We start from the raw sequence: 25559 nt of genomic DNA on the forward strand, positions 1-25559 counted from the left end.
CTTAGGTAGCCTTCCCCACTTCTTGGGGAGAAAACAAAACTCAGAGTTAAGGAAGTTTGTATCTCACCAGTCAAACAGCTGCAGATATATCTGCTTTTTTGTATTTATTCATTCCTAGAAACAGTTTATCTTTAAAAGCTGTTAGATGAGGCAGTGCCACAGGCAAGTTGCAAAAGCAAATCCTTAAAAACAATTCAGCTTCAGGAGAAACATTGAACAATTTTATGTTTATTTTTCGAAAAGGTGGGGGAGGCAAGCCATTTGAAGGGAAGAAAGTATATTATTCAAGTGATCAAAAGTTGTATTAGGAGGAAAGCGTAAATGTGACTTTTAAGTTCAGAGGTATAGTTGTCATAGTTGTGGTGGGAAGGCTTCACATCCCTCAAGAACTTAGTATTTTCTAAAATGTTCGGTGTTTTATACTGAATTAGAAATTGTCTTTTCTGAAAAAAAAATCAATGCGCTGATGGATATGTTACAGATTTGCATAGAAGAGGCAATATCTAATCATTGAATTGTCTCAAGCTGTAGCAAGTAATTCATGCCTTTGCAGATATTAAAGATGAATTCGTGCTCTGAAAATGATGACTTTGGACTCTGAGCTAGATATGGCAGCAACCAGAGATGTACTCATTGTCACAAACAGATGTTTTGTTTAGTGTGTTCTTAATTCTAGACAGAGCTGAAGGGATTGCATCGAACCTTATTATGGTGCTAACCTTGTCTCATTGCATTCTCCTCCTAGCACATGGCAAAACCAGTGATGCTGGGGGAAGATTATATGTGCCTTTCCCTCCTTCACAGTAAATCCAACTCCAAAAGAGCATTGAACAAGGAGAGATCTCTTTGCCCCAGGCCCTAGGGAGAATCTAAAGTGCATGCACTTTTGTAAGTCCCATCCATTTGGAAAAGGAACAGGGAGCATTTCCGTATCCCTCTTTCTATTCTCACGTCTACAGCATTGTGGGGAAAATCTAAAAATAGATGATGTTGTTCCTAATATGAAAAGTCAGTGCATACACTTAAGGACTAGAATAATTGTTTGTAATATGTATTTTTATGTGTACATGTAAGATGTTAACCTATTAATCATAATTACTTAATGCTTGAGTAATGTTTGTCACCGAACAGTTACATTAGATTGACGTTCCTGTGATAGTATTCCTTTGCAGCTCTGTTCTGACGTTGTTAATATGATGATCACAGGAATTTGGCACTTGATAGAGGAAGAGGATGATTTCTCATTCAATAAATGTATTTGTCAATCAAGTAATATTGATAGTGATTGAAGTATTGATAGCAAATGGATGATTACTTGTGACTATTGAACAGTAGCTTATAGTTTATCTGATGTGCTCTCTGCTTGAAATAGAAGGGAACAAGTGAATAAGTGGACTGTGGAAATAAATACATAAAATATTAAGGAGTAAAGCATATATATTTCAGAGTATTGGTAAAGGTAGGATTCAAGTTGATCTTATGGTTAAGAAGTTTCCTTTATTTTGAGTTTTTCAAAGGCAACATCTTAGTAAAACTGTGGATGTAAAAAATAGGAACATTGTTCCTATAAGCAAGGCATTTTCAATGCTGCTCTTCTGTGCAGAAAGCACAAAAGCTTTTTTTTTCTTTTTTTGTAAAACACTTAATTCTGTGGGATACTATTGTGGACCATTTGAGTCAATTGGAATTTTATTATTCACATCAAAGTCTTAGCATTTTATTGTGACCACAAAGGAAATTGAAATATGGAACATACAGCTTCTTGAAGATGGCAGTCAAGACTTCTTATGGAATTAAAAAAAAGCTTTTTTTAATCTCAGAAATCAGAAAGATGAGAAAAATTCTGTTGAGACTTCAAATTCTGATGTAATGTCCAATGCATTTAGTACTGAACCTAATCCTAAAGCTTGTTGAAGGAGTTCAGTGATTCTTCCAAATCTCTGGGTAGTGTTAATTACAAAGAGTCAATATTAAATGGTAAAGAAAGAATATTGACACAGACTAAGTATCTTGCCCATGTTTTGTTTTCCTCACTTGAAATGAAAGCACTGAACCAGTTTCTCAGAGATAGTCTTTGAAAGCATTTAGTATTCTTTATTTTAATACGTGTGTCCAGTCTCTCTGTTAGAGGAAATTTGACATTATATTTTGTTTTAAATACTAAATTTAAAGACTAATTTTATTCCCATCAAAGTAGAATGATTTGTGGGAAGTAATCAGTTGTGACAACCTATCCATTTTTCACTTGAATAGTACCTAATAAATGAGACCAAGGCTTAAAAAAAAACTTAGGAAAACATTTAAATAACATACTTCACTCTGTATCATAGAAATATAAATGGTTGTTTAAAAATTAATTCCTATCATATTTTGGATGCTACATATATCTTCAGCATGGCTACATAATACGAGCATTTTTGTATTAGTAGTGAAATATGACATGCTGGCTATGCTGTTCTTAAGCAGTTCTAGGTTTTTTATTTGTAAATATCTTTTTTTAATCAGCTTGTGTTCTCCTTTGTATATGCTGTATTCATGTTTAATATTAATAAAACCAGGCCTTAAAATATTCTTGACTGTTAAGCTCTAAAGTATTTTTTTTCTTACAATTTTCTAATAGTGTGCCTCAGTTATTTGCTTCCTTATAAGTTAGAAAGCAGAATACCTGAATTTACCCTGCTATCCTTGAAAAACTGTAATATTCTTTGCCTACAGTATGCAATTACAAGTGTTAAATATGTCAAACAAATTTTAAGATATGTAAAAGGAATACTCTATAATACAGGATATTGTATTTGGACTCAATTCATAAACTACTGTCTGTGTACAAACTAGTCTGACATAGCTGCTAAATACTTTGGGGCGAACAAAACCACTCAGCATATCACTTTAAATACAGATGCTAATACATCTGTTCAGTGCAAGAAGAAAAGAGTTGTTTCTGAAGTAAAATTAGACAATAGAGCCAATTTCATTTTTTATGCATGTGAATGTAGAGTGCTTGAGGTTATTAGTTGAAACTGAGTAACCTTTCCAGGCTTTCATCTCTTTCTTTTCAAATTTGAATATGAAAAGCATATTCAAGTCAAAGACCATCACTTTAATGACATTTGGCAGTCATTTGATTTATTAGATTTTAGAAAAAAAAATTTCCTTTAAATATTTCATCATTCTATGCTAATCCCAGTAATATTGCCAGCTGAAGCCGTGTACCTGTATTAGTGGAGACAGAATGGTGTGGAATTTTCTCTGTCATCCTAGTAAAATTTCCATGAATCTACTGAATAATAAACCAACCTTATTGAAATATTCAGATTTGGGTTTTTAGTTAAAGTGTCTTAGGATACATAATAAAAGGAAATGTCTTTTGAAAGGAGGGGGTAAAATTACTTCATCAAATATTGAAAGGGCTTGACAGCAATGGAAATTGTTCTATATGATGGATATTTTTACAGTAGGATACACCTGCTTTTCAGTTTGATTAATTATATAATTTGCTTGGAAAAATATAAGCTATCTCCATAATAAATTAGAATATTGACTTGCAGTTCTAACACTGAATCTAGAAAGCTAATCATCTTTTTAATATAATTTATTACTTCAAGTGATTTAAGTTTACAGTCAAAAATTGTCAAAATATTTCCATATAGGAGAAATATTTTTAATAAGGTGATGAACTTGAAAAGAAAGAAGTAAAAAAAGTTTTTTTGCATTTCTGAACTCCAACATGTTCTGTTTGCTCTTTGAAGAATCTCATCTTTGAATGCTCGCCTGTGTACTCCAATTTTGGAACCATAGAGGCTTTTCTTTGAATTACAGAGTTACCTGGGGAAATATTTGTGACTCTTTCTGTCGAGTCTGACATTCCCACTTAAATACATAAAGCTTTTTAAACTTTATCTGTACACAAATAATATAGACTTTGCTGAACAGTATGAAACAATTTCATATAAGCAACAGAAAAATGTCATTTTAGTTAAAAATAATAAGAAAAGGCTCTGGTGAATAACAATTGGGTTATTACTTTTATTATCATATTGTTAATTTTAACTTAAATGTGTATTTGATGTAACTAGAAAAGTTTGGTATATGAAGTTGAATTCCATATAAATACAGTGTTACGTTACATGCCTAACTACTTTGTGACTTGATGGATTTTTATTGAACTATTTTCAGCATAGTCTGCAGAAGGCACTGAGTAACAATTCTCTTTCATTTGGAAAGCTTTGGTACCTAATATTTCAAGCAGTTGCAGGATCAAGATACAAATCACTTTGCTGTGTAGCTGAAAATAATGGCAACTGAAATTTGTGGCTCAGATATCATTTGTACATGAAGATAACCTTAACCTAATCTCCTCCAGCAGAGCATGACTATTGCAAAAATATTTTCAACACCAAATGTAAATCAGTATCTGTTGCAACAATATTCTTAACTACAAAACCTGTGGCTTTAGAATCTCATTGTGCCTACGTCAAAATCAATTGACCAGTGTTAATTATACAAAATAGCCAATGATTTACATGTTTGTTTGTTTGTTTGTTTGTTTTGTGTTAACACTTCAAGAAACACAAAATAATTTGTATTATGTTTATGCTTTGTTTTTAAATAGGCAACTGAAAAAATCCGGATTGAAATTATATCGCTTGGTCTTACTGAGTCACGAATTGCATCAGATGAAACAATACAGCAGCTGTTTGTAGAATGCAGATTATACAATTTTCTTGCAGAGGAGACCCCACTGTCACTTCCAAAACCAACAAGCGGTCAGAGGATTCACTATAACTATAGCAATGGTAAGTATGATGTATTCTTGAGCAGGCTTATTTCTTCTCTTAAATTCTGTCTTATGAAAATGCCTGCCAATAAGGTCTACTTCCTCTATATGTTACAGTTTTATTTATCTGTGTACCGATTGTATTTGTTTATTTCCCAAATATTTTGGGAAATATTAAAGGTGTTTTTTAAGAAATGAGGTAAGGATGCAATTATGACGTATAAAATGAATTATTGAAGTAGGCTTGTGTATGAAATGATAACATTACAATATATTTAAATATGCTGCTAGCGCATAAATTTTAAAATTAGGCTATACATGAGTAAAATTTATGTATTCTTTTTAAAAGAACACGATGAACTGATTTCTCTATCGGTACATGATGACAGAGCAAAAGAAAAACATTCAATTTAACCATGTACAACTAATATACAGTTGAAAAGAGGAAAATATGTCATTGGACTTGATCATCACTTGGGAATACTCAGTGTTCCTTTAATAAGAACTTTTTGAAATAGGAAATTATTCAGCCATGTTTAATACTAATACATTGCTATTTACTTCATAATACTTAATCCTGCATGTTCCGTATGCTATTTTCTAATAAATGAACATTTGAAAATACTTTATATCAATACACAATGTAATTTACACTAATAGGATAGACAGAAGTATTGTAATAATTGATAATTCTCTTGTTAATTATTTTCCCAGCTATTTCATAGTATTTCAATTATTCATTAACTGTTTTTTTCTGTTAAAGTCTATTTCATTTAAGATTCAGTCTGAGTGCTTCATGTTGTCTTGGATTTTAAGTATTGCATTTTTAGCTGAGAGTATCCTGGAGCAGGTGAATCAGTTTGCTACTAATACAGACATTCAAAATAAGCATGCTTTTAAAAATAATTTTGTAAAAGTGGCTTTGCAAAAGTGGTGTCACAGTCAGATCTCTAAAATTGCTACCATCTAGAAACCTGATTTTAGAAGGGGACTTGCCAAAGAATTTACTCATTTATATCCTCCTAATAGTCATAAACTATTGGATTGCCCCATAGTTGAAGACTGAAATCCCTTGTAGATGTCATATCAACCATTGCTGTAGTGGGACTGCCCATTTGAGAGAGAATATAGAGCACAGGGCACAATGTGTTAACTTATGTGACTCAGAGAAAGACAGTAATCTTTGTACGGCTTTGGGGGGAAAAAAACCAAACCCACAAAAACTAATAGCACTGCGAACTCTTTCATTCACTGAGGCTTAGTTCCATTCAAACAAATGGGATTTCTGGCATCATATACTAAATGAGACATCAGATAAGCAAGAACTCTTTTTATGAGCTGAACAATATTCATCTTGCTAGCTGCTATAAACACTTTTCCAAATGTTCTAGGTAGGCAGACGTAATTGAAATAAATTTTTTAAAACTTCATTGAAATAATACCATAAACCAATAAAAGCTGTTTAACACTTTTAATTCCTCTTGCTTCTTGAATTCTCATTGCTTTGAATATAAGAAGCATTCAGAAGGTATAAAAATTCTTACACGCTATTCTGAGTCCCATGTATATTGGGTATGGTCTAAGGATAATATTATTTTTTTAAGTATTGACTCTGCAAAGTTAAACTAGAAAAACACAGCAAAGTTATAATGAATACAGAATGAAATTTCAGACTCTTAAGACAATTATGAAACTTAAATATATTTCAAGCTGTGATATTTGAAAATAGTATCATGCTTTGTAGAGACTGTAATTCATAAGGCTTCCCAATCTGGTAGTGCTGTATTATATTATTTCTGCTAGTCAAAACCTGGCTTCATAACTTTAATTTTTCTATTTGCTGTAATTAAGTATCGAATATAGAACTGTTTAAACTTTAAAATATCCTAACGAATCAATATCAAAAAGGTGGTTTTGGTTATAATTGCTTCAGGACTCTATTCTGCAGCATAATAATAATGTGGTTGTTATTTGCAGAGTTTTGCTTAGATAATTGGTCATCTAATTTCTACTCAAGATTAGCTTTGCATAAAGGGGGGAAAAAAACCTAATGAGTCTGCTTTTTGATAATGTCAGTTGGAAAGCCGGTAAGATAATAGTAATGAAATCTGCATGTGTGTTTACTATAGCTTTACTGCATCTCTTATTCATGTCTAATTAGATTCGAGTATGTTGAATATTTGAGGTTAATTGAATATTTTCTTTAATAAAAATGAGATTTGCATGGGTAGAAAGAAATTTACTTTGAGCTTAGAAGGAAACTAACAGTCTTCTGGATTGTTGCATGGAGAAAATGAGGGTAAGTCCATAAGTAATCCAAAAAGTCATTAATTCTTATAAATAAAACATTTTATATTATTTATAACTGGAACAACTAGACTGTTTTAAAAACATCTTAACTGATACAGAAGGCTCCATAGATTCATTGCTTAAAAAACATTTGAAGTTTTTCCAGACCTTTTGCACATCCTTCGCTGCCATTGCTTGACATGTAAGATACCACAAGATTAACGGAATTTACTCCATTGATCTGGACATATAGGATCCCATGAATTTCCCTTTTCACAAGTGGTTAGAGCATGTAACTTGACATTAATTGTTTATTTTGACTATGACTTTTTGACTAGGCATGGTTAGAAGATCATTTTCTTTCCTCCACAGTATTGGAACAGAAACTTGAATGGGAGGTTTATACATTCTAGGGTTATACCGCATAAGTCTTGATTTCCCGTGATATTAAGTGATATATCTACTGATGGCCAGTAGGACTGAGGAGAGGAGCTGTTGTGTTCGTTAGTGGTGGAAAGAGTTATTAGAATATCCTACAATGCTTCCAAACACTACAGTCCCATAAATTCAAAGAAAAGTGGAACTTGCCAAATTGTGCTCACACCATGACTCTGTCCTGTAACTTGGTGAAAAGGAAGGATTCTGATTTTTTTGATGGAGTTTCTTTTTGTATGGTTTGGTTTTGATGTTATAGGGTGTGTTACAGATCATAGTAAGTAATGAATTAATATTTTAACTTTTTAATGCAGTTTAAAATTGTGTGCCAGAAATTATTTATTTCCAGTCATGTCAGAATACATGCTTCAAAGTGAAGGTAATGGCAGTTTCACTGTCAGAAAAACATAGGGAAACATGTTGCTCCAAGCAAACAAAGCCCAGTCTCCCTCACACATAAATGCATCTATTGATATTTGACTCTTAATTTCAGTTAAACAAACGTTTTTCTTGTCAAGGACACAGTTACTTAAATTACGAAGCTAAGGTTAGTTCATAAATGTTGTTAACAAAAAGCATTCATATTTTATTAAATATGAAGACTTCACTATGAAAATGCTGAGATGGCAAGAAAGTAAGATTGATAGAAGGTTCTAGGGAACAGGCAGCAGAAGAAAGATTTACGAAGTTTTGCAAAGACTTTATATGACATTTAATTGGAAAGCTTTCTCTCTTGAGTGAAGAGGTTGTTATTTGAACAACTTGAAGTACAAGTGTAAATAGACCAAAGGAAGGGGAGGTGGGGGAAAGAGAAGGGTTGTTTTTTTGGTTTTTTTGTTTTTTTTTTTTTTTTTATTATTATTATTATTATTAAAAATAAACTTCTGAATATCCATATTCTAAAAGGTGGATTCCTCAGTATAACTCAAACAAAAATGTTAAGGCCTTGCATCAGAGAACATTGTTATACTTTTTTGTGTTTATTCATTTTCTCCATTAAAGCTCAACACTGTGAGGCATTTTTTCTTCATCATTGTGATGAAACTCTGCTTCATCACATAGTCATTTAGGTTTGTTAGAAAGTCAACTATGAAAAAAACATGCTATAACAGAACCAGCTATGTTAATGTTTGGAATTGCAGTGATTTTTAACAAGGTTCCAGGGTCATTGTAATCTTCAGGTTTTAGTGCTTCTTTAGGACAAACTTCAAAATTATAATTCTAGATGCAAACTGTCACAAGTTAATTTTGAATTATTTTTGCAATTAATTGGATAGAAATAGGAGATATTCCATGCCTTGGAGCAATGTTATAATTCTAAGTTCAGGCAGTACTAAGGGGTGATATGAAAGCATGTTATTCATCAGCATCTAAGAATATATTTTCACTATGGTTAATCATTTTCCCCGGACTTGAATGGAGTTCTTGTGCTGAATGTTTTACTTGCTAGTCTGAATTTTTCCATTGAGTGAAATGAATTTGAACTCTTTAGGTTTGTAAATAATTTCCATTTAAAATTGTTTTAGGTACAGAATTAGTAAACTTAGGAAATTCCATTTGGGATGCTTATGGGAAAGGGAAGAATCTGGTGATGTGGCAGCTCCTTTGAAGTTCTTCGGCTGTCCATCTGTCTCCCTGCTGCCTCCCCATCACTTCCTGTGGTGGCCCCAGGAGCACTTGGCCATGAGAGTAGCACATGTGGAAAGTCATCCATGTGCCCAAAACAATAGCAGATGGCAGTAACAGCTTCTTTTAACCTGTCTAGGAAAGTAAGAATATTGTGGGTGGAAACTACGAATTCCAAGATAGAGCACCAATGCTTTGGTTTCTGTTAGTAGAGAAAAAGGTGTTAAATTGCAGATTCCTTTGATTGAATGATTCAGATAGCAATTGTACTGGCTGTTTTCTCAAAGTAACTAATTTCTAATAGCGATTCTGCTGGCCAGGTAGGAGCTGAGGAGCAGCTTTGGAGAAAACTGGAGAACCAGTAGAAGGACTTTTAGACAGATATGTCCCTCAAGAAATCCCTCTGCAAGGAGTTAACTGGAGCCTTCTTATGTCTCTTTCGTACTCCTGTATTCCAATACTCTGCTCCTTCGTAGAGTTGGTAATTTTTGTTTATACAAATAAGTTTATTTTGCTTAGTAGAAGACAGTATGAAATATGTTAAAGATTTCTGTCAGCACGTGGGAAAAGGAAACCATAAAGTGGTGTGGAGAGTGAAAAAGAGACCTTTTGAGTACAGTGGCAGAGTAACTAGAAGAGAGCGAATATTAAAGATGTTGGAATTTAAGGACAGACAAATTTATAGCTCCTCCTCCTGCCTTGAGAAGGAAATGAAAAATGTTCCTAAGAGCTATGTTTGATTCTCAGAGGATTATATTCATTTTCATTCTGTCCTAGCAAAATTTTTTCAGCTGTATTTCTTACGGGGGGGGGGGAAGTAATTCCGTTAACACTGTTTTTCAATTTTTATAATCTTTCACAGTAGTTTACTGATACTTGTAGGCTGATACCATTTGCACGAAAGCAGCTTTCTTAATATAAGATACCCAAAAACTTCTTAAAGAATTTCCTAAAACCCTGTTTCTCATTCATTTATTGTTTTTTCCAACCAAGGCTATTTTTCACTGTAGGTCATATTAATGGTATAAAAATTAAAAGCTGGTCCTTGTGTTTGTGTTTTAAATTAAAACAATAAAAGGCTTTCAGAGCACTCACACACACTCCCCAGGCTGTGGATTTTCTCCAGTCCATTGGTCTAGATGTTTCTCTTATTGAAATATTGTGGCAGGAAAGGAGGATTAAATTACTGAGGCTGTCAAAAAGGACAAGCACTCTGCCATACATTATCATTATCACTAGCTTCCTCAGTGGAAGAAAATGCAGTAAATCACTTCAAATACAAAGCAATAAAGACCACTGGCTTTTAAAATCGTGACTGCTATTGCCATTAACAGAAAATGACAGCTATGTGGCATGCTTAGATGCTGCTTGTATCTTTTTTGACAGTGTGCACATAAACCTGCCAGTGACACGCCATTAGATCACATGACCTTTCAAATTTGATTCTAACATTGTTGCTTTTCCTTAGGAAAGACAAGGGAAAAAAATGTTTATTTTTCTTTGTCCTTTTCTTCATGCTCACTCTTCTAAAAGATGAAAACCAATTGATAACTAATTATATTAATTCTGATTTGCTTTGCAGTGATACATGTGGATAAAGCAAATAATCGTGCAAGAAGAGAGTATCTCAAGTCTATGCTTCTAAAGCCAGATCTACATACTGACAGGTACATATTAGTGCTGAAAAACTCTATAAAAGTTTTTTGTAAATAATGCTTATGGTTTGCCTTGTTGTTTGACTTTATTGAGGAGGTATCCCTGAGAAGTTAGTACATAACTAACTAGAGAAAATTTTGTTTGAGCTAGGAATGATACCTATGTTCTGATGTGGCGATTAATCTACATTTCTTCCCTGAGTTGGTTTGTGCGGCATGGAATATTGCAACTTGTCTTAATGTTGTTTTAGTGCTGTGTTTTGGTTTGGTTTTGTTTGGGTTTTGTTTGGGGTTTTTTGTTTGGTTGGTTTTTTGTTTTTGTTTTTGTTTTTTTAACAACCTTGTTTTGCCAAAGAGAGATTCTATCATCAGCATTCTATTAATAATCATAGAATCATAGAATACCAGGTTGGAAGGGACCTCAAGGATCATCTGGTCCAACCTTTCTAGCACAATCTAGACAAGATGGCCTAGCAGCATGTCCAGCTGAGTCGTAAACATGTTCAGCGTAGCAGAGTCAACCTGGGGAGTCAACCCCTTCCCTGGGGAGATTATTCCAATGATGGACTGTTCTCATTGTGAAAAATTTACCTCTCGTGTCCAATCAGAATCTCCCTGGGAGTAACTCGTACCCGTTACCCCATGTCCTCACCATGTGACTCCTTGTAAAAAGGGAGTCTCCATCTTCTTTGTAGGTCCCCTTTAAGTACTGGTACATGGTGATGAGATCACCTCTAAGCCTCCTTTTCTCAAGGCTGAACAAACCCAGCTCTCTCAGCCTGTCCTCATATGGCAGGCTTCCCAGACCCTTGGTCACCTTGGTGGCCCTTCTCTGGACCCCCTCCAGCCTGTCCACATCTTTTTTGTATAACAGGGACCAGAACTGTACACAGTATTCCAGGTATGGCCTGACAAGCGCTGAGTAGAGTGGGATAATGACTTCTTTATCTCTGCTGGTGATGCTCTTTTTGATGCAACCCAGCATCCTATTGGCTTTCTTGGCCGCAGCAGCACACTGTTCACTCATGTTGAGCTTCCTGTCCACCAGGACCCCCAGGCCCCTTTCCACGGAGCTGCTCTCCAGCCAGGTGGATCCCAGTCTGAGCTGCATTCCTGGATTATGTTTTTCCCAGTTGCAAGACCTTACACTTGTCTTTGTTAAACTTCATAAGGTTCTTGTTAGCCCACTCTTCCAGCCTATCTAGATCTTCCTGCAGGGTGGCTCTCCCTTCTAGACTGTCTACTTCCCCACTCAATTTGGTGTCATCTGCGAACTTCATCAGGCTACACTTGATCCCATTATCCAGATCACTTATGAAGATATTGAATAGTGTTGGGCCCAATATCGATCCCTGGAGACCCCACTTGTGACGGGTTGCAAGTTTGAAAAAGAGCTATTTTACTACCACCCTTTGGGTGTGGCCCACCAGCCAATTCCTCACCCACTGCACAGACCACTTGTCCAGGCCATAACACATCAGTTTCTCCAGGTGGAGGCCATGGGGAACCATATCAAAGGCCTTGGAGAAGTCCAAGTAGACAATGTCGACTGCTTGCCCCATGTCAACCAAACAGGTCACTTTATTATGATAAAGGCCACCAGATTTATGAGGCACGATCTGCCTTTTGTGAAGCCGTGTTGGCTTTTCCCAATCACATGCTTCATTTGACTCATGATGGCCCCCAGGAGGATCCGTTCCATGACTTTCCCAGGGATTGAAGTAAGACTGATGGGCCTATAATTACCCGGATCCTCCCTTGAGCCCTTCTTGTAGATAGGGGTAACATTGGCCTTCCTCCAGGCCTCTGGGACATCCCCCGATCTCCATGACTTCTCGAAGATTATAGAGAGTGGCCCCACAATGACATCAGCCAGCTCTCTCAACACCCTTGGGTGGATGCCGTCACGGCCCATCAATTTGTAGGGGTCAAGCTCCTGTAACAATTCACATACTAACTCCTTCATCATTGATGGTGGGTCTATGTTTGGATCCTCCTGGATTTTTGTTCCCAACGCCTGCGATCCGACAGCGTTGGTAAAGACAGAGGTGAAGAAAGTGTTGAGAACCTCTGCCTTTTCAGCATTGTCGGTGACTGATTCACCTCTACTGTTTAACAGTGGGCCTATGTTTTCCCTCTGTTTCTGCTTGCAACTTACATACCGGAAGAATCCTTTCTTGTTATTTTTGACGTCTCTGGCCAGTTCTAATTCAAGTTGAGCTTTTGCCTTTCTAACTGCATCTCTCCACAGTCTGGCAGTGCCCTTGTAGTTCTCAGTGGACAATCTTCCACTTCTCCATCTCTGGTACACATCTCTTTTGATTTTAAGCAGACCCAGGAGCTCATGGTTGAGCCAAGGGGGCCTCTTGCTCTGCTTACTTCCTTTTCTTTTATAGAGGATAAACTGGTTTTGTGCTTCCAAGAGAGCATTCTTGAAGAACTCCAAGCACTCACCGGCTCCTTTATCCTCCATGGAAGCTTCCCACAGAATCCCTCCCAACTGAGCTCTGAGCGAGCTGAAGTTTGCTCTTCTAAAATCTAGAACCCTTGTCTTGGTGCTAACCTTCAGCATGCTCAGCCGGATCCCGAACTCCACAATATTGTGATCACTGCAGCCAAGGTTGTTACTGACTGAGATATTACAAAGCAGGTTTTCTTGGTTTGTGAATAGCATGTCCAGTAGTGCCTCCTTCCTGGTTGGCACATCTAACATTTATAAGAGGAAACAGTCCTCTGTGCATTCCAGGAACTTGATGGGTGACATGCGAGCTGCTGTATTGTTCTTCCAGGAAATGTCTGGGTAGTTGAAGTCACCCATGAGAACCAGGTTCTGCTGACCAGAAGCTTGCCTTAGTGTCCCAAATATTGCTTCAACGGCTTTATCGTCGTGGTTTGGGGGTCAGTAGCAGATGCCCACTGTAAGGTCCTGCTTGGAGACGACCCCCCTGATTTTAACCCAGAGGCATTCAATAGGGCACTCACAATCACCATAGTTGAATTCAATACATTCGAGGTTTTCCTTAATATAGAGTGCGACTCCTCCGCCTCCTTTTCCCTGCCTGTCTTTGCGAAACAGCCTGTAACCGTCCATCGCGATTCCCCAGTCATGTGAGTTGAATTCATAATGAATTTGAAAAGCACATATCTACCTGATGGTAGAGTAATACATCTGTTGCTTTCTGAATTCAGAGTACTGAAAGGAGTGTAACAGCTTCAGAAAGTGTTCCTTGGCCCTAGAATTTCCAAAAACATATATATGTGTATAAATGTAGCAGGTAGCTATTATACGTATACATATGAGAAAGAGTATGAATTAATTTTGTCCAAGCTGATAATAATAAATTTGTTCTTATTCAGATTTTTTGATTGAGATAGCATGCGCGTTACTTTGAGAGAATGAATGACATACTTTGATTCTGTTTCCTCTTGAAGGTCAATCTTCATTAAAATGGAACAATTATTAATTTAAAGATTCATTTAATTTGAAGAAGAGTAGAATACCTGCTGATTGTATTTGAAGTGTGGGAGTTACTTGTAAATCTTTTAAATACGTATTTATTCACAAATCACAGATTCGCTCTGCAGTAAGAGAGTGATCTCTCTTCATTCCATTTCCCTTCTAAAGCTGAGTTTCATGTCTTGGCCAGAAGACAGGTTTTACTGGAATGGAGCAGGAAACACCATGAAATGATTACTTGCTGGAATGGAAACATCATACCAAAACATTCTTAGGTTTGGAGATTTAAAAAAAAAAAAAAATAGTCTTCACTTAATAAGCAAGCAGAAGACTTAGTTTACCATATAGATTAGGAAAGTGGGTAACATGTTCTACTAAGAATTTAATAATACTAAGGAAAAAATATTCTTTTTTTTCCTGAGGGATAATTCAGTGACGGAAAATAGCTAGTCTGTAGGCTTCACTTTCACCTATAAATACTTATATATCTATACTAAATATTTAACAAACCTAAGGTAAAAATAAGGTAAAATAACAGCAGAGAGCTTTTCCCCACAACAGAAGCATTCCTTTTTTATATGTGCCATCATGGTACTGTCCTTTGTGTTACTAGGTAGGTTGTTTTCTGCATTTATCGGTGTGTCTAGTTTGGTCTGCAGTGAAATTTCCATTCTGTGTTGGACTAAATAGCAAGGCAGGAAGTTCATCAGTAGTCCCATTCCCCACTTTAGCCTAGCAAGAGGACCACCAAGAAACAAAATTTATGGAAAGATTCTGCCTATACACCAAATGTTTTCAACTCTATGCATTTTAAACCTGGCCTAGTTATATCTTCAACACATGTTTTCTATCACAAGCCTTACAAACTAACATCAGAGATTTTTCAGCTGAAACAGGAACTGAACTAAACTAATGCTTTAAAGCTCAGGAAACCAAATTATCAAGAATATAAATATCATTGAAAATTGCCTGCACATGGTTTAGCCTGACACTTTATTGGTGTTTGTGCTATGCCAGATTATAGGAGCATAGATAGTGTTTTATGTATATTAAGTGGCGTATTAAGTTTTCAGGTGAACTTTCTCCCTGTCACAATTAATGTTGTTAGAAATGATTCTCATAATGATTAGGTCCATATTAGAACATAAATAAATAGCTACATCACGTGCTATTTTTGTCTTTCAAAAGGAGAGTCACTTTAATGAATGTCCCTTGAAAAAGATAAATATTCTCAGGTGTTAAGAGATACTAATATAATACATAAAATTACTGATAAGCCAACGTTGCAACTATAGCCTAATCCTGTAGTTGAAACAGGAGCCAACTTGGCCCTGAAAATAATTTCACAGCTTTATACTCTTTTAGTTTATACTTACAAATAAATAAATGTAGATTGACATGGCATTTATATGGAAAACTATGTTTATTTGTTGGGAGTGGGGTTTACTGTTCATTAAAAGATAAGATTTCAAAACAAAGTTGATTTTTCTTTTCTTTCAATTTCATTTCTTGATATGGAATCATTGTAAGTGTTTATTAGAAATGTTGCTTTTGGTCCCACATTTGAATGAATGGCTTTAGTGGCAGAAAATGCAAGAATATTCAGTATTCAAGAAAATGTTCTGCTAAATAGAATGATATAAAATCTAAAATATATGAGCATAAGGTAGTAGGAGACTAGGAAGACTGTTTGAAATCCTATTTAGGTTAGTAATTGTTGCATACCTCAAAGATGGATCTTCTCTTTTGACAAGCATCTTTGTCTTTATCTTTGTTTTCAGGCAGACAATGTCTGTATCATTAATACGTAAATTTTGTCAGAATACTTGCTTTTCCTTATAGCTGTATTGTGTGACATGGGTAGCCGTTTTGTTTTGTTTTTCTGTATAATAGGGATTCAAATTACATTCATTATTTATGCTAGGAAGCTATACTTACTAGTATTTGTAAAACTTGGGGGGAAAAAAAAGGATACAAAATTATCATTTTATTTTATCATCTGAACCCAAGTTATTTACTTACATGTTCAAGTCTTTAAATCGGTTAATAACAGGAGGCATTTCTGGCAGTCCATTTAACTTACCTTAACTGTGTCATAGTTATCTTTTATTCTTCATCCTATTTATATTCCACTGTTGCCTTTCAGCATTTTAAGAGTATAGAAATTTGGGTCATATAGAGAAACTTACCTGATTCCTCATGCCAGATTGTACTTGTAATGCTTGCAGACCTGGCGATAGAGTATATGCTCTTCTGACAAGTGTCAAAAGAGACATATGTGAAGAATGGAGGAATCCACTCTTCTAACAGTCACCCTGCTGTGATAACAAGAGTGAGCAGGTTTATGCAAGAGGTTTCCAGGCTGATCCTGACAGGTGCATCATTTCTTGGTAGGAAATGATTGTTGCTCCAAGAAACTGACTATATGAAGTCATTGTTGTCTAAAATAACAAAATCTGTGCATCCACGTTATAGGAGTATAGAGCATGTGTACTGTGTTAGCTTCACATTAATATACTATATCAACACACAAGGTTTTCTCCTTGCTGCTTAAAAATGACTGATGTCTGGAATAAAGAATTAGAACCAAATTTGCCTACGTCACAGCTTTGTCCAGGCACTTTAAATTCCTTGCTGGTGATAACACCTTTAAGTGTTGTCATAACAACAATAAATATTTTTTCCAGGTTTTTCTGCTTCATTGTAAAGCACATTTTAAGCTTAAGGCAATTATTATTTTTTGCTTTTCTTTTGGCCCTTTATTAGCAGACAAGTTTCATTTAGTTCTCTAGTCTTTCTTGAAGTGGCTAGCAAATATCTTCCCACACAGTACTTTTAGCAGGATGTCAACATTTCTTCTTATTCTGTCAGTAGGCAAGGGATTCCTGCAAGGAAGTGAGTACTGATACCTGGTGTTATAGAAAAGAAATGTGGAAATAAGCTAGAGAGAAAGTCTAGGATCTTAGAGAGAAGTACGGAAGAGGAACGCTATACATAGCTTTATTTATGTAAGAAATCCTAGTATGAATTTGATATTCCAACTTCCATCAAAGTTTCTCACGTAAGTGAGGCAGTGTTAAGGTAAGATGGGACACTAGCTGCACGTTTGTGCATTTATGCTGAAGCAGAGTGAGGAGTCTGTTCATGTGTAGTATGTTCCACGGCAATGTAAACTGTGTCATTTTAGCCAGTTCAAAACCTGAAAACAAAACTCTTGCAATTTTTGGTAAATGAAGAAAACAAGTTAAAGCATACTAAATATCATATTTAAATATTTTCTAAACTTAAAGAATTTGTAATAATTTTTTAAAAATACAAAAGTCAAAGTGATTGTGGTTCCATTCTTGCAGTCTGCTAGTTGGAGTATTCCCATGGGATCCAAAGTTCAAATCTCCTCCTTCCTGATTAGCAGTAAAGATTTAATCCAATATTATGATCTTTTAGGCATATTGGAACTATAAGGTGTCACAGGTGCAGTTCTTTTGATCTGTTTTGTTGAAGCTTGCTCTATTCATGTAATATACTTGCATATGATCTAAACCAGAAAGTAGACCAGTATGAATGACTCGCCACTTTAGCTATAAGGTCCTGTCTCAGATGTCACTAGGCCTGATTTTAGTTTATGCTTTAGTGAAAATTTCAGTAGTAGTTGGTACCCTTAAGTGGCAAAAATTAATCCAGCACTAATCTCCTCCTCTTCTATCACTGCCTTAACTGCTAAGCTGGTTTCTCCAATTGATTTGATTTAACAGTGACACTGAACGATAACAAAACAGATCTGTTCCCAATACCCAACAGTTTTATCAGTTATTCTTACAATTTTTAATTTGTTTTTATTTCATTTAATATTTATCTTGCACATCTAAGTCTGTCTTTTTGATTGAGTTTTGGCAGTTTTGCTGCTGCTCAGCTCTGTGCCAAAATGTTGCGTTAGATCCATTATACTCAATCAAGCCACCTGCTGTTGGAAATAGCTGTGATATTTTTTCCTTTTCTGCCTCCAGAAATTTTTTTGAAGACACATATTTTCAATAGATGTCTGGTTTTAGTGATAAACAAATATTTATCTATGTATTTTCTATAATAAATATTTGTTAGTAAGAGCCAAGCACAAAAATAAACTACTATAAAAGCATATTGCAGTTGCTGTTACATTTAAAGTCTTTTAGGAAGATTTGATTATATTTTGTCTAAGATATCCTTTCCTGTAGACTTGGATTTTACACAACTTGACTGTTACTCATTTGGAATTATGCTTATTGTAACATTTTTAGGCTGTAAAGCTCACAAGCATTCACAGTTTAAACAACATTGCCAAGACATACCAAAACAGTAGTTAGCTCTGAATTCCTCCCATTTTGTCAGTCTCGGTGTTTTTGGCCCCAACACAAGCCACTAACTCAAGTCAGCTCCAGCACAATACTGGAATTATATGTTTAAAAGAAAATCCGTACTTGGATGCAATGAGTGTAATTTAAGTTCACAGGAGAAATGCAAATATTTTGTATAGTTGTTGGGCTTAGATGTTTGGGATGGGCAAACAGGCTGTGTTTAGACAGCACAGTAAATACTCAAAGGCCTTTGTATCCAGGCTGTACTCATGAGTAGTTTTTTATGTGTAAAACAGGAACAGAATAATGAAGATAAAATATGAGATGTATTGGCCAGAGGGAACAAGTGCAGGACAAATTGCTGTGTAAGGTCCAACTTTAAATCATGAATACACGAGACAATATTAGAAGGGTACTGTTTTGAGAGAACTACCTTTAGGTTCCTGTTACTTTTGTGGAATGTGTCCTTGGCTAGAACATGGTCTCCAAGTATCTAAATGAGGTGTGAAAATTCTCAATAACTTTCAGCTAAATGTTTTAAACTTGGTGTTTGGAAGTACGTGCTTCATTGAATATGGCTAGTATTTCTGATATCAGGAAAATGTTTGATATGGTTTGTCTTTCTCAATTATTTATCCCATGTCTCCCACACTACTCAATGTAAAGCCAAGAAAAAGCATGGCTTAAAATTTACTTAGGCTGGATCTAAATTATCAAGTGGTGCAGACCAGAGAATCTCTAGGACAAAGCAGTTGTTGCTAACGGTCTGATATTCACAGTACATAGATTTTTAGGATGATTTTGAGAATTCAGAATACTAGTTGATCCTACTGACTGAATGTCTGTTGCAGTGGAGTGCATTAGGGGTAGGTAGTCCTGGAGCACAGCTTCAGTCCAGTTCAGTTTAGTCCAGTCCAACAGGAATCCAATTAATGTGTTCCAAGGCTACTGTACAAATAAAGCACCATAACTGGGGACAACTGAAAAGTTTTACTTCATAAGCATGCTCCACATCAAAGCTGAAATAATCATATAGATTCATCTTATGTGGCCTGACTGAATTAAAGTAGTTGAACTTTTTTAACAAGTTTATTGTATTAAAAAGTTTTAACCAACAAAACATAATTACATTAAATATAAACCTTCCATTATTGCTTATGAATTGTTTTTATTTCTTCACATCAAATAATTTGCATGGTATGGTCAACACAGTAAAAATAAAAAAAATAAACAAACAAACAACAAAAACCAAAAACAACCCACCCCCACCAACTATATTTTTAGGTATTTTATATAAATGAGGTTTTGCTATAAAAGCCTCAAAGTACATAGACACAATCTTGATTTTTACCTAAGGGGGTAAATATAAAGAAACTAAGTGACTTGAACAGTTGATACAGCATCTGAGCTAAACAAACTTACAAGTTTCAAATGTGAAGAAGTCTTTAATCCTTAGACTATTCTGCCTGTCGCTGCCATATGAACAAGAATTGTGCCACAGGGTGGTGAGGAAGGGGGAGAAAAATGAAACAATTCTATAAGCCTGCAGGTCTGTGGTTACAACCTCTCTGTCCTAGTACTGCTAAATAATGCTAAAGGAGGGAAGATTTAAAAGAAAGGGTCTCAGACTATTCTCGTAATGGAAAATGTTGAATATAATTGATAACGAGTTATGGTTTGTGCTTAACTGGTAAAACAGAACAAATTTTTTTTCCCTTTTCTTCCGGTTTTTGAGTTATTTTTCAACCCTTTTTGAAGGTAAAATATCCGTGTTTTTTTTTTTTTTTTTTTTTTTTTTAAAATGCTTAGCCTACGATTTACAGTGGTCAGTGATCCCCCAGAAGATGAACAGGATCTTGAATGTGAAGACATCGGTTTCGCTTATGTCAGTTTGAGAGAGATATTCCAGAAGCAAAGAGATGTCATTGAGCAAGATATTGATGGTAAGTTTTAGGGATTACTTTCTTGTAACCTTTTGTAACCTAAAAATTATTTGTTTAATTTCTGCTTTTCTTTGCAAGCTTTACTGTGCAAGTAATTGTTTGACATTGTTTCAATAAGAACTTCTTTAATATTAACTAATGGCTTCCACACTTGTTTGCAAAAGTCTGCAAAAACTGTGTACTATTGTTATTCCTCAAAATCTGTTTTTTTAAAAAACAAACAAACAAACAAACAAACAAAAAAACCAAACAGCATTCCCAGCTCATAGTAATTAGTTTATAAAACCTAAGAACTTTCAGTACATGTCCACTTGTTATAATCCTCTATTTTGTACAATATCATGCTACTAAGAGTATAAATATAGATATTGTTATTAAAATTTATGTCAGTAATTTTGTATTGCTAATGTCTGTATCTTATTTGAAGTTATGTTACAACCCCCAGAGTACCTCAAGCTTGTGTCCTCCATATGAAACCTGTGTCTGAGACAATATGAAATACTGGTGGCTTTGATTAGGTATCAGTTTAGAGTAAGCATCCTTCTGTAACAGACTGTGACTGAACTTTCACTATGACTCATTAAAGCAAGGTGAGGTGAGTAGGAGGTGTGGAATCTTCCGTTTCCTGGGTCTTACAACAGCATTTTTATAACATTGATAAGAAGCCTCGAGAAGGCTACTCAGTCCTTTCATAGGCAGTGAAGGAAAATATTCTTCTTGCTTAGACTTTCCTGTTCCCCAAGGTAGCAGGGATGTAGTTATCAATGGTGCATTTTTCTCCTTACCTGTTCCTCTCCATCCTCTTTCCCCATTGTGGTAAAGCTCAGTGAAGAAGCTGAGAGTATCTCTGTTACAAAACAGTTACTCTTCTGTAACGGTAAGTGAACCAACTTGATTACTAGATGCAGTGCACCCATGTTCGCAAGGTACTCTTTGAAATAGCAAGAATTCTAGTTAGCCCAAGTAGAATGCCAAGCTAATGTGACTTTGCTACGTCTGCTGCTGTGCCTAATTACCATACCTTGAGTGATGGAGAGCTGAGTTACGAGGGAAAGAAACAGGCTTTCTTATCCATTTCCATTATCATGCATGATTTGCATCCATGCTGTAGCTAAAACACTCAAAGTATGCATCAAAGTTCCAGGAACATGATAAGGAAAATTCTAAGAAGAATCAAATTTCCATACCCTGAAAAAATAATATACAGATTTGATGCACTTCTGACTGTGGCTGAACCACTTAATCTTTTCCAATAATTTTTCTCCAAGTAGTTGTCCGAAAGCACATCTCCTCCAAAACGGTATTTCATAGTCTCTCACTGGAAAATTGTTTTTGTTCTGGATTTTTTTTGGTCATAATTCCCATTTTGTCATAATTCCCATTTGATAAAATTGATTAGTGATATAAATATAATTTTGTATCCTTAGAAGTCACCTTTCACAAAACTCTTAAAACTCATAATCGTCATCTGAGATAATAATTATGATAGGAAGGACTGTTCTTTGTTACTAGTTGTTGTTCTGTCAAAAGATAATCATTACTGTGTAATGACAACTACTTCAATATTGTGAGGAGCATTTCTTCCCCTAATCATAAGACATTTGAACTAAATTTTACTTTATGTACATTATATCTATGAAAGTGATAGTAATAGATAGAAATCACAGAATCATAGAATCGTTAAGGTTGGAAAAGTCAAACATCGAGTCCAACCATAAATAAAATACTTTTATTCTTATTCCTATCCACACTGTTCCCCTTCCCTGCAGATGCTATACAGTTTAGATTGTTTTTAATTGCATCCATAACCATATTTTCTGAAAATTTAGAGCGTTCAGAGAATTGAAATGAATTTTATGTTAATATATGTCAGATCATGGCAAAAGTAGAATATATCAGTATATTTTCTTGGACGAAGTCGTTATGAAAAGATCTGTTCTTAAGATCTGGACACAGACTTCAGTTAAATGTAATGGCACAATAAGTAGAATTCCTAAATAATATTGTACACACTCTCTGAGGTGGATATTGGTTTGAGGGAAAAAGAATAAACCTAGACACGGGGAAATTCATAGGATGCTACCACATGAAGATCTAATCATTGTTATGTTAGATACCATAAACTTCCTTCATTCTTTTTGAGGCCTGCAAGCATATATCTTTTTCATATCTTGTTCCTTTCACTGCTGTTTGTGTGAAAGTGGCCTACATGAACTCTGAAGCAATTAAGTGAATGGCTAAGCAAGAGGCTGTATGAAAAAGAGTATAGACAAGGCATGTAACAATATGTCTCAGACATAATATGACAATATTAAAACTGAGAAAATAGAATTAATGTTATCTTCTGATATCATTAATTACAGTTATCCTACCGTTCTAGTAAGTAGAAATAATAATGTCCCCTGAAGTCCGCTCTTTAAGTTGACAGTTGACACTGAATGATTTGTCCAAGGATATACAAAATGTTTTGGATCTCTGAGAAATAGCATCCAATCTGTCCTATAATAGCTCTATCAGCAAAGTAAATGATGGAAGGTTTATCCCATGTTTTTCTTTCTCCAAACCTCTTCTGAGCTGTTCCAGCAGCCTAGAAGTTGTAGCATGCAGTATCATTGCATGTCCCAGAGTACTTATCCTAGTTTATATAGTAAATACATAACCTTGCCATTTGTCTGCTGTATAATTTGCTTTGAAAAGATGTGCTGTCAAGATTATTTGTTTTTATTCAAATTCCTTCTAGAGTCATGTTAGGCAGCCTCGCTGCTTTTTATGCAGGACTGGGAAGGAGCCTCATTTTTGACTGTTAGCAGCATGTTTTTAATCACAGCAGCAGAGATTGTGGCCCTCTGGGCTTACTTAGATATTGTAAAAGAGTGCAATTTTAAAGCATGTTAGCTAATTTCTGTAAAATAGAAATTTTAAATACTACTTTAAAACCCACATACACAGGTAGTCAAACAGTCTAGGGGAAATACCATCTTTGTCTACACTTCACTATTTCACAACACACAGAAGCTTGGAATTAAAATAATTTTGCATTGAACCTACTGGAAAAAACAATTTACTATTTAAATACTAATAACTGTCCAGGCTGATTTGGACCAGTTATACACACAGTGTAGAAAATGCATTAATTAGTACATTTTTTACTTAAAATGATTTATATTAATAATTAAAATAATTAATTTATATAGGCAATTCTCATACAGATAGTTTTCTTTATTTCAAAGTTAATTCCAACACTAATACTTTTATTGATGTACATTCTAGTTCTTAGAGTGCGCGGTTTCCAGTAGGCTGAGTGCCTGAACTGGAAGATTCCTTTTTTATTTATTTATTTTTTCTCTTTTTAAAGCATATGCTAGGTGCCTTTTAATCTATCCAAATGCTAAGGAAAATTATCAGAACAAAAGCAAAACCTTAAATGAAATTGCTAATGCTGTTTTCTGATGTTTCCTTTCTAGTTTTCGATTCACAAGATGATAGCGCAGTAATTGGAAAGCTCAAAGTAACAGTGGAAGCCCTCCATGCGCTGCGTTCAGTCTATGAGGAATGCAAAGATGACTAGGAGGCATGAAAGGGAAGTTTGCCTACAGAAGTTCCTTCTCCCAGTGTAAATACATGCTTGATAGTGCTTCAAAGATGAGATCTTTGTAATTCTTACGGTATATTTAATGTATAATTTATATGAAAAGGACGCTTGATTTGTAGTTGTAAAGTTTTGTATACTTTTCAGTCTGTTTGTTTTTATATTTCCCCCCTAAGGCTAAGAATATCTCCACAATGGACAACGTCTTGTAAATAATTAATACCTACATGATTGAATGATATGCTTTATTTGCATTTTCAAGATTTTTTTCCCTACATAAAACAGTAATAAAAATGCAAGTCAAATTTTTAATTTTTAATAAAAAAAACCATAAGCCTTAGAAAACTGATTAAAAATACTTTTATGTTATCCCTAATCACCCCACTAAATGGAATGCCTGTGATTAGCCTCATTAAGAATTTTATACTGTGAAGATTTTATTAAAAGCAATATATGAAAATTACTTGGATTAATGTGTTAATCTGCCTCTTTAAAATGCTAATATCCATTTTATGCACATTAAATCTCAGTATGTGTTTTCTTTGATGCATGCAGTTCCTATCAATTAAATATAAAAAATGAGGCTAGTTGCAGGACTTATTAAATTACTGCAACCTTTTTTTAAATAACTTTTACCCTTCTACTAACATTATAATCAGCTGTTTATGATTATCATGATTTGAAGTAGGGGGATGGCAGGCAGAATCATTTTTCTGTACAGCAAAAGATTTACTTTCAGCCAACATCTGTCAAAGCACAAAAAGACGCCATACAGTATCAGATTTTGCTTCACCTAGTATGAGCTGTAGGGACAGGCAACCGTGTTTTCATTTGTTTTTTGTCACTTTTAGAACTTATATCAAACATATACATTGAATTGTTGTATCTGAATAACCAGTGTCTAGCTTGGAAAGTTAATTTTCCAGCTTTTAACCAATCTCAGTGAAGGATTTAATTGATATTTTTAATGGAGCTGTGAATCAATGCTGCAAAAAGATTGTCTCTTGAGAACAAGGATATAATACGTTTCATTTTTTAATTTACTTTTTATTTGTCATTTTCTTCAAAGGATTTTATAGGCTGTGGATTTCCACTGTTTGCAAACAGGCTATGTTTCTTCATAAGCATATGTAAAGTATTCAGAGAGATAAGTAATTTATTAAAATCTACCTAATTTGCCGTGATATATTAAATCTCTGCTTCAGTGATCACAGACCATTTCATTTAGAGAATTAGGCATTCCCTCTTTGTGTGATTAAAGCTCTGGAAAATGAGTTCTTTGCTCCTATTTGTGAACATTCAAAGCCTGCTAATGGCAAGAAGATGGAATAGATTATGAGACAATTCATTACAGTTCAACAGAAAAAAAAAAACAGCTATAATGCAGAAATGCAAGTATGAATATCTGCATATAGTTTGAACCATCTGTGCTCTAATGGCTTCAATAATGGCTCTTC

At 34.9% G+C, this 25559-nt stretch overlaps 1 protein-coding gene across 6 annotated transcripts in view; it reads left to right on the top strand.

The window, feature by feature from the left end:
- Positions 1 to 25162, top strand: part of RPGRIP1L (RPGRIP1 like) — an 82500-nt gene extending 57338 nt beyond the window's left edge. For all 6 annotated transcript variants that reach the window (XM_082319900.1, XM_082319904.1, XM_082319903.1 and 3 more), the window contains 4 exons: positions 4613 to 4796; positions 10710 to 10794; positions 20380 to 20513; positions 23978 to 25162. In XM_082319900.1, the coding sequence (XP_082176026.1) occupies positions 4613 to 4796; positions 10710 to 10794; positions 20380 to 20513; positions 23978 to 24081 (507 nt within the window). In that variant the 3' untranslated portion in view covers positions 24082 to 25162. The remainder of the gene's footprint in view (positions 1 to 4612; positions 4797 to 10709; positions 10795 to 20379; positions 20514 to 23977) is intronic.
- The last annotated feature ends 397 nt before the right edge of the window (positions 25163 to 25559 follow it).

The sequence above is a fragment of the Platalea leucorodia genome (assembly GCF_965183815.1).
Source record: "Platalea leucorodia genome assembly, chromosome: 8".
In the NCBI taxonomy this organism is placed as follows: Eukaryota; Metazoa; Chordata; class Aves; order Pelecaniformes; family Threskiornithidae; genus Platalea; species Platalea leucorodia.